General features: G+C 35.4%; 1 protein-coding gene across 1 annotated transcript in view; it reads right to left on the bottom strand.

Annotated features, from left to right (window-relative positions):
- Positions 1-9,637: 9,637 nt before the first annotated feature.
- Positions 9,638-11,087, bottom strand: part of LOC112407960 (DNA endonuclease RBBP8-like) — a 4,006-nt gene continuing 2,556 nt past the window's right edge. Inside the window, 2 exon segments of the mRNA XM_024757447.1 lie at positions 9,638-9,849; positions 9,852-11,029. Coding sequence (XP_024613215.1) covers positions 9,638-9,849; positions 9,852-11,029 — 1,390 coding nt within the window.

Here is an 11,087-nt window from a genome sequence, read left to right as displayed (position 1 = left end):
AAAAAAAAAAAAAAAAAAAAATATATATATATAATCAAAGTAAGGTTAATTATTAGAAGCAAAGTTATGGATGTCACTTTGTAACTTGAATAGGTTAATTCTTTAAGTACTGATCTGGTTCCAAATTTTCTAGAAGCAAAATAAAAATGGAACTCAATTAATTATATTGTGCTCTTTATCTGAAGAGGCATTTATTTTTATTGCCACTGAATACAGAGGTAACACATTATATGGGTCATTCTGAAATGGGTATTAAATAATATTTTTTTAATGTTGTAAGTCTCTAGGGGCATTAAGTTAAAATCTATAGGCTCCAAATATGTTTTTTGAATCAACAAATTCATGAGCAGTTAAATCAATTTTTTTCTGATTACCCTTTATGTAAACCCAAGGTGTAACTTTTTAACAAATTGAAGGAAATTCTCTCACGGGGTTAGAGCTTAGAAAACAGAGAGAAGTGTTGATTTTTCGGCAATATTTATAATCTTCTGTGTGCTACAGACTTAAATATTTTATGAAACAGATTTATTCCTGGCTTGAGAAACCTAAAACATAAAGCGAGAGATTTTTCACTATTCTCATTTTTACTATTCTCTTAAATGATAAAATTAAGTCCTAATCTCAATGACTTGCTCAAAGACACATAGCAAATAGGTGGTGATGTCTGAATTGCATCCATCCAGTCTGGCATTAAATGTCTGTTACATGTTATCAGGAACTCAGTCTCAATCCAGAAGCCACATTATGTTTGCCAACTGGAAAGATATCCATGGGCTTAAGATACCAAGTACAAAAGAAGCCAAATTGACACTTTTTGACAGAAAACTTTGTGTACTAACATTTTTTCACAGATGGGTAAGCTGAACTTCCTATGCAAGGAGGTGGCCTACAGCTGTATTTTAGAAAAAGAAAAACAGACATTTCTCTATACAACGAGGCAAACTGTCCCAGAGGCCATGCAATAGAAAGCTCACAGACCAAGGTAAGATTCTTAAATTACACACACACACACACACACACACACACACCCGTCAAGAACATAGATATTGTAAAATGTAGAAAAACATTGGGTCAATATTTGCAGACTCACAGGTTTGTTGTTATGATGCCACAAAATTTTCTATTTGTGTCTCCAGAATAAACTCTTCTGTATGCCGTTATACACTCTCCATTTACTTTATGAAGGCAACGTAATTTTAATACCAAAACTGTATCTGGAGAATGTACAAAAATAAAACTACAAACCAACCTCACTATGAAAAAAGGCAGTTTTTAAAATAAAATACTGCCAAATAGCAATGTCATGAAATAATATTTTAAATAATGTTATTCTAGTAGTTCAAGGGTAGTTCATTATTAGAAATATATCAGCATAATTTATTAAGTCAAAAAAAAGAAAAATATCCATAAACCACAACAAAAGATGTTGCAAAGGCCTTCAGTAAATTCACTGAGAACTGTAACATTCTAGAGCATATGCAGAAGAAAACCACTTAAGTATGATAAAAATTTAGTGTGGCCCAAATCATATATGTGTTTAATTTATTCCCAAAGTTGATTTCATGTTCAGAAAAATAATATAAAAGAAGTCTGAAATACTTTCATGTTCAAGTGTCAAGAAAAATATCACAGGAAATTAAGATATAAGCACTTCACAAGATCCAGATTTGAAAATGAAATGTGAAATCTGGAAATATTACTGTAAATGTCTCTTTTTGGTGTGCATGGAGAAAATATTATTCTGGGAAACCATGAAAGCCAACTGACTTAAATTACAGAATATTTTATATCTGAAGTAGCAGTTCTGTGAACTTTTCCTTTGTATCTCAATTTTTGCTCAAGATAAATCTCAGCATAAGATTACTTTTGATACCTAAATATAAGATATGACACCATAAAACTCCTAGAAGAGAACACAGGCAAAACACTCTCTGACATAAATTGTAGCAATATTTTTTAGATCAGTCTCCCAAGGCAAAAGAAATAAAAGCAAAAATAAACAAATGGGACTTAATCAAACTTAAAAGCTTTTGCACAGCAAAGGAAACCGTCAACAAAACAAAAAGACAACCTACGGAATGGGAGAGGATATTTGCAAACGAGGCAACCAACAAGGGATTATTATCCAAAATATACAAACAGCTCATACAACTCAATATCAAAAAAACAAACACCCCAATCAAAAATGGAAAGAAGACCTAAATAGACATTTCTCCAAAGAAGACATACAGATGGCCAACAGGAACATGAAAAGATGCTTAACATCGCTGTTTATTAGAGAAGTGCAAATCAAAACCACAATGAGGTATCACTTCACTCTGGTCAGGATGGCTATAATCAAAATGTCTACAAATAATAAATGCTGGAGATACACACACACACACACACACACACACACCCGTCAAGAACATAGATATTGTAAAATGTAGAAAAATATTGGGTCAATATTTGCAGACTCACAGGTTTGTTGTTATGATGCCACAAAATTTTCTATTTGTGTCTCCAGAATAAACTCTTCTGTATGCCGTTATACACTCTCCATTTACTTTATGAAGGCAACGTAATTTTAATACCAAAACTGTATCTGGAGAATGTACAAAAATAAAACTACAAACCAACCTCACTATGAAAAAAGGCAGTTTTTAAAATAAAATACTGCCAAATAGCAATGTCATGAAATAATATTTTAAATAATGTTATTCTAGTAGTTCAAGGGTAGTTCATTATTAGAAATATATCAGCATAATTTATTAAGTCAAAAAAAAGAAAAATATCCATAAACCACAACAAAAGATGTTGCAAAGGCCTTCAGTAAATTCACTGAGAACTGTAACATTCTAGAGCATATGCAGAAGAAAACCACTTAAGTATGATAAAAATTTAGTGTGGCCCAAATCATATATGTGTTTAATTTATTCCCAAAGTTGATTTCATGTTCAGAAAAATAATATAAAAGAAGTCTGAAATACTTTCATGTTCAAGTGTCAAGAAAAATATCACAGGAAATTAAGATATAAGCACTTCACAAGATCCAGATTTGAAAATGAAATGTGAAATCTGGAAATATTACTGTAAATGTCTCTTTTTGGTGTGCATGGAGAAAATATTATTCTGGGAAACCATGAAAGCCAACTGACTTAAATTACAGAATATTTTATATCTGAAGTAGCAGTTCTGTGAACTTTTCCTTTGTATCTCAATTTTTGCTCAAGATAAATCTCAGCATAAGATTACTTTTGATACCTAAATATAAGATATGACACCATAAAACTCCTAGAAGAGAACACAGGCAAAACACTCTCTGACATAAATTGTAGCAATATTTTTTAGATCAGTCTCCCAAGGCAAAAGAAATAAAAGCAAAAATAAACAAATGGGACTTAATCAAACTTAAAAGCTTTTGCACAGCAAAGGAAACCGTCAACAAAACAAAAAGACAACCTACGGAATGGGAGAGGATATTTGCAAACGAGGCAACCAACAAGGGATTATTATCCAAAATATACAAACAGCTCATACAACTCAATATCAAAAAAACAAACACCCCAATCAAAAATGGAAAGAAGACCTAAATAGACATTTCTCCAAAGAAGACATACAGATGGCCAACAGGAACATGAAAAGATGCTTAACATCGCTGTTTATTAGAGAAGTGCAAATCAAAACCACAATGAGGTATCACTTCACTCTGGTCAGGATGGCTATAATCAAAATGTCTACAAATAATAAATGCTGGAGAGGGTGTGGAGAAAAGGAAACCCTCCTACACTGTTGGTGGGAATGTAAATTGGTGCAGCCACTATGGAAAACAGTATGGAGGTTCCTTAAAAAAATAAAAATAGAGCTACCATATAATCCAGCAATCCAGGGTATATATCCAGAAAAAAATGAAGACTCTAATTCAAAAAGATACATGCACCCTAATATCATAGCAACATTACTTACAATAGCCAAGACATGGAAACAACCCAAGTGCCCATCAACAGATGCTCGGCTTAAGAAGATGTGATATATATATATATACACACACACACACACACACAATGGAGTATTACTCCCATAAAAAAGAATGAAGGGTTTCCATTTGCAGCAACATGGATGGACCTAGGGAATATTAATGCTCAATGAAATAAGTTAGACAGAAAAGACAAAAATCATATGATATCAATTATACGTGGCTAAAAAATAATACAAATGAATCTATATACAAAACAGAAACAGACTCACAGACATAGAAAACAAACTTATGGTTACCAAAGGGGAAAGGGAAGGCAGGGAGGGACAAATTAGTAGTATGGGGTTAAGAGATACACACTACTATATATAAAATAGATAAGCAACAAGTGTATGGCACAGGGAATTATACCCAATATCTTGTAATAACTTACAATGGAATATAATCTGCAAATCACTACGCTGTACACCTAAAACTAACACAATACTGTCAATCAACTATATTTCAATTAAAAAAATATTACTTTCGATTTTAATCAGGAATTCCAGCTACCCAACAGCTGCTGCATCCATATGTGCTATTTCTGTGTTTATGCTAAAGTCACCTACATCAGAACTCAGCACCTTTCAAGTTGCGCTAAGAATCCAGTCTCACACTATCAGTTCTAAGCAGTGTACAATGTACTGAAGATTTCACATGGGAGATGGGGGATGACCTTAATATTGTATATTCCTCAGCAAAGTATGTGATCAACCCCTGTCATTTCTCAGAAGTGTTCTTTTGGTGGTGTGGCACCAGCATAAAAGTCCTTTGATTTGCGTTTCCCTGATGATTAGGAATGCTGAGCACCTTCTTAATGTGCCTGTTGGCCATCTGCACATCCTCTTTGGGTATCTTGATACTGGTAAATTTATGCTTTCTTCCTTTATCTTCATCAAATTAATTAATTTTTTGTACACTTGATATTCTGAATGATACTTTTTAAAGAATTAGTATTTTATTATCTTCTTATAAAGAGAAGCAAACATGTTACCTTGAACTTGTAGAGGATAGATCTTTTGTTTTTTTCTTAGTTTTAGGATGAATCCCTTAGTCCTGACACGTTTTGTTCCTACAATATAATCACGATGGAACTTAAATAGAAAGTCACGGTTTAAGGTCCTCTAACAATGCAGGACTCAACCCCAAACTCCAGTCTCTATTCTGCCTTTTCAGCCTTTTTTTAAAAAAAAATTTATTTTATATTGGAGCATAGTTGATTAACAATGTTGTGTAAGTTTCAGGTGTACAGCAAAGTGATTCAGTTATACGTATACATGTATCTGTTCTTTTTCAGATTCTTTTCCCATTTAGGTTATTACAGAGTATTGCTTTTCACTGGGTTCCTTGAAGTTCCCTCCATCCCCACAAACACACTTACAGTTCAGCCAAGGCTTTCATGGAAATTAAGATACAGACGTCGAGGTCTCCTATTCTGTGGCTGTTTCCTGTTTTGCATATTCCACCTCTATTTCTGGTTTTACTGGAAGCTCTAAAATCCATTCTCGGACAGCTTAAGCCAGAAAACCGTGGCTCTCTTTTTGAGTTCTAGCCAAACTACGCTACATGGGCAATGGACTGTGCTCAGGAGTAAAGCTCTACCAATGTGAATTCACTCAGTACAGTTCTCTTCTTTCAGAAGTATAAATCTCTCAACTCTCTGCCTGCTATTGATAGTATTTTATCCTGACACTAATATAAAATATTCAAGTAAATAAATATAGCATAAATATATTAAATTCAAATAAAATAAATACATTTTATCCATCAGCCTCGTTCATTTGAAAAATGAACCCTAGTTACAAAACATGTAACTAATTTTAGAAAAAAAAAGGAAATTATAGTGCAAGATACTGAAAGGTTTTGTATCCCCTTTATCAGGGATATTTGGGTGGAGGTTTTTAAAAATATTGCTTTTATAAAAATTTATTATATAAATGTGACAACAGAATTCTAACGAATTCAAAAGATATAAAGTATTAGGAAGAATCAAGCAGTTGTATAAATGAGTTTTGAACTTGTTTCCCTTTGAGTCAGACTGTTTATATATCTATATATATCTATATCTATCTATCTATATATATATTTTTTTTTTTTTTCGGTACGCGGGCCTCTCACTGCTGCAGCCTGTCCCGTTGCGGAGCACAGGCTCTGGACGCACAGGCTCAGCGGCCATGGCTCACGGGCCTAGCTGCTCCGCAGCATGTGGGATCTTCCCGGACCGGGGCATGAACTCGTGTCCCCTGCATCGGCAGGCGGACTCTCAACCACTGTGCCACCAGGGAAGCCCAGACTGTTAAATATTTAACCATGACCAACAAAATTATTTTTGTTGAAAAATTTTCAAACTCCTGAGGAAGCTTCAGCCAAAAATGCAGAACCTATTTGTCACATAACATTATCTTTAGTCTCACACTTATTTCTCCTATTTTGTAAATGCAGTTATTCTTTATGTCCTTCCACATAAGGTTATGATCTCATGTCTTTGATGATATTTGTGTTGTGCCTTTTCATTGTGTTACCAAGTCCAAGCTCATACTGCTCGCCCCACGACGGGCAAATGAATTGAGAGATGAGTTGCTGGGACAAGGAATATTGACTTTATTCAGAAAGTCAGCAGATGGAGAACATGGTGGCCTTGTGTCCCAAAGAACCATCTTGCCTGAGTCAGAATTCAGGCTTCTTTTATACTAAAACGAGAGGAAATAAAGTCAAGCATTTCCTGGTTCTAGTCAGCCTCTGGAGGGGATGTGTTAATTTCTTCCTCCCTGCAGTCATTCACAGGTGGGTCTGGTCAACATGTTTCCTGTGCTCTAAGCAAAGGTATTTTAGCTTAACACTTATTACCTGGGAGGCAGGGTTCCCAGAGATGGACCATTATGTATAACGTAAGCTTATAGGCAACATCCCTTTAGTGATTAACTTGTAATAGAATACAAAGTTTCTTCCCTATTACAACTTCAAGCAACAGAAGAATCGTCATCAGAAACATGCACTGAAGGTAAACTCAACAAAATCATGTTCAGTTTTTCTACATGGTTGCATTTCTATAAGACTATTACCCAAATCTTTAATTCTAGTCGAAGTTAGACCAGAACTACAGAGCACCCTTCTAGCCCTACAGTCACACACTCTGTCCTCTCTCCTCTCTTTACATACTTGCACTAGAAATATTATTTCCCACTGACCCTGCTCATATTCTTCAACTAGGAGCTGTGAAGAAAACCCATTACTGATTTAAACACACTTACAGCAGAAATATTTATATGAACAAATGAGTATTAGTACCGAGTCACTTATGAGACACAAAATGTGGAGAGAAGTGACATAGAACCTGGGAATAATGAGTGACCGCTTGGACCATAGCTAGGTCTTAAAGAACAAATACTGGGAGGAAGAAGAGCCTGGAATAAAGAAAATAATTAGATGGGGATATTCAGTTGAGCAAAGCAGAGAGGTATAAAAAGAATGTTATGTTGAGGGAAAATAAAATGAGTAGATCATCCTGGCTGATTCTACAATCAGAGGGTCCATTGAGAGAAAGGGAGATACTTCATGATAGAAAATATGCAATGGGGCTGGATTTATATTTTACAAACTTTTTATCCCCCCAAAAATCAGTTAATAAAGGCAAAGAGAAAATTCCTTTATCATATTATTTTAACAGTTTCTATTTCTGAAAACTGCAATATTTAGCAGTGATCCTGTTGGAAAATAAATTCAAATTGTACCTTCTGTGAGCAAACATCTTTTGATGACTAAGCTGAACTCTGACTTTGTGTGGGCTTCTTGTTGATTGCCATTTTTAACTGAGAGTCAGTTCAGAAACACGAGTTTTATTTTCACAGCACAGATTACACAGGATGCTTCACAAAATCAATCCAGTTGAACAGACTCTCTTAAAATGAATCATAGGAGTCAGCAAATGATGGGCAGACAGGCCTTTCCCAACAGTCAATATTTTTTCTGTATTTTGACAGAATGTATGGTGAATGGATGAAAGGATGGATGTCTCAGAGGAAATTTAAAGATAGCTCTTAAGACATAAGATGAATCCATTTATGGGGCCCCAGAGTCAACAAAGTTGTAATTTGTTGTAACCTGAACTAAGACATACAATATCAAGGATGTATAGAAACGTTTAAATAATTTCAAAAAATAATTTTCTTTTATGTCAATTTACTGTAACTTGAATATTCTCATTAGAATATTCAGTGTTAACATAATAGGTTTACTAAATTTAACGTTCATACCAAAAGAGAAGATAAAGTGTTCATATTAAAAAAAATTCAAGGGCTTCCCTGGTGGCGCAGTGGTTGAGAGTCCGCCTTCCGATACAGGGGACACAAGTTCGTGCCCCGGTCCGGGAAGATCCCACATGCCGCGGAGCGGCTGAGCCCGTGAGCTATGGCCGCTGAGCCTGTGCGTCCGGAGCCTGTGCTCCGCAACGGGAGAGGCCACAACAGTGAGAGGCCCGCGTACCGCAAAAAAATAATAAAAATAAATAAAAATTTTAAAGTTCAGTAATTCAGCCCCTTTAAACAAATACTTATTAAGCACCTGTGTCGTATAAACCACTGTTTTTTGTTGTTATTGTTCTATAGACAAAGATGGAAAACATACTGTTTGTGTTCTCAAGAAATTTACAATCTAATGATGGGGGTCGAATGCCCAGAATGCTGGAAGAGAGGCAGAAGGTGGTAAGTGCCCTAAGAGGGCAAACAAAACATTATGGAATCACAAACAGTAGTAAAAGTAGCAGTAGGGGAGGAATTGTGAAGAAAGAGCGGGGAAGAAGAATTTTTTTGTTCTGGGCCAGGCTCTGTGCTAAACATTATATGCACATTACTCCATTTAACCTTAATAATTTTATGCCTTAAATACTACTGCTACATCAATTTTTTTTTTTAAATGAAGAACCTGAGGCCTAGTGAGATTAAGTAACAAACTCCTACAACTGGAAAGCTCACATACTCAGATTTTTCTGACTTTAAATGTCCTCTTAAACCTGCACTATACTGCCTCCTAGGGGAAAGTTGCACAGAGATGGTATAATTATAACTCCCTTACATGAGGTGAAGATGAGGATAAGGGTATTCTGGAAAGTCACAAATATGAAAGAGAAGAGAACAAGGTTTGTCCAGGAAATGCTAACAGTATAACAAACTCATAGTGTCAGGTGTATAATATTGGGTAAGATGTATAATGTATACGCTTTATATACAGTGTTAAGTAAAGACTAGACTGGCAGAGCCTTGGTTCCCAGGAAAGTAGCTTGGACTTGACCAAGGGTATTGAGACTCCTTTCATATGGAAATAACAGTATTTGAATTACCTTTCTTTTTCTTTTTTTATATTTTCAAAATTGTAATTAGATATTACCAAATAAAGAAATAAACAACTCTTAACTTGGAGTACAAAATGAAAGCACCTTATTATTTTAAAGGTGCAAAAGCAAGAAAATATGACATAAACATCCATTTTTAGTCATCTGTGTGATGGGTAAATGCCATTTAAAAATATTTTCAATAGAAAAATGAGTTATAAATCAGTTTTCAGAAGATAAAAAAAATCAATGTTTAATACCAACTTTAACTATAAATAAAAAGAATATTGTCATTTCTCCTGTTTTTGCTTCAACATTTATGTCTTCTGCTCTTTGCCTTTTGGAAAAAGTATTGCATTGCAAGGCTGCCGTCTTTTTGGACGAGGAGAAGGATCAAGATCTTTAATGTAACCTCTTCCCATACAAGTCTGAGTGGAAGGAAAACCAACTTCCCAGAAATTCTCTGGTGTGTTGGGTGGAATGTAGCGAAATCGGTGTCTTGAGCAGGAAGCCAACTTCTTTTCTCTTCTGCTGGAAAATCTGCGTAATAAATTTCACATTCCTTACATGTGTGTCCAAGCAATTTTTTTCTTTCTTCTTTTTTCCAAACCACCTCAATATGAGGAAAAGTTTGTAAGCTAGTCTCTCTTTCATCATCTTTAAAATATGGCTTCACAAACGCTTTCTGTCTGACTTTATCTTGTTTATCACCAGGAGAGTTTGGTTTTTTTGTAGCAGTTGACAACTCCTTCTCTTCATCTGCTACTTAGGGGAAGCTATCCACCAAACAGGATTCATATTCTTCATGTGTAGTCCGATCAAACATATCTTCCAAGCTACCTTTCATTTTTCTTTCTCCATTTGGACTTTTTTCTCCCTTCTGCTCTTGGTTCTCCATTTTTAAAAGCATAGTTTCACTAACCAACCTACAGTCCATGTCCACTGTCTTTCCTCCTGCTAATCTTGACTGACTGCCACCCTTTGTATCTACTACAGTAATATCCATTTTATACTGAGAAAGATTTGCTCCTGGATCTATACTCCACTGGATGTTTTCAACGGATACATCTTGGTTGTTCTGTAGAGACTTTGTTTTAACAATTCTACATGGATTTAACTGAAGAACTGATGCTCCATGGACTGACCTGGTTTTTATTTTTATAGGCTCATGAAAACCAGCACCGTTCATGTCATCAAAAAGATTCTCTGTCTCCAAACTTTCACGTGGACGTAGAGGAATTTTAAAGATAGAATCTTCTTCCTTTATTTGTAACAGTGCTTTATTATCCGGAGATTTACTCAAGGACGGGAGGAGGGACTCCTGTAAACTGCTGGTCTCTTCTGGGGAATCTTTGGTTAATCCACAGCTCCCACTCAAGGCCTTACGGCTTGAGGAAGAGCCCTTTGCAACAGGCTTCAAAACCTCATAAAGGGTCACTTGCCTAAATCCAGTTTTAGAGTTGTCACTTCCTTGGCTTTTCTCTTGTCGCTTAATAGGTGAAAATCGATCAGACAGATCCAGAGGTTTATCCATCACATAGTCTCCATTCATGTAAGAATGACTATCCAGTGGAAAAGGAAAAGCATTTTCTTTAGCAAAGGATGCTTGGGGGCAGCTTACTTCATCTTCACTTTCTTCCTTGATTTTCTTCCATTTGGTTCGGCCTCCCAGTGATTTCAGGGGTACCACATGTTTACCTTTATCAGTAACAGTATCTTTTTTTTTTTTTTTTTTTTTTTTTTTGGGGCCCCAGGCCCCTCCCTCTT

Source organism: Neophocaena asiaeorientalis, unplaced genomic scaffold (genome assembly GCF_003031525.2).
Source record: "Neophocaena asiaeorientalis asiaeorientalis breed wild unplaced genomic scaffold, Neophocaena_asiaeorientalis_V1.1 scaffold253, whole genome shotgun sequence".
Classification (NCBI taxonomy): domain Eukaryota; kingdom Metazoa; phylum Chordata; class Mammalia; order Artiodactyla; family Phocoenidae; genus Neophocaena; species Neophocaena asiaeorientalis.
Note: the sequence above shows the minus strand (reverse complement) of the source record. Positions and strands in the feature narration are given on the sequence as shown.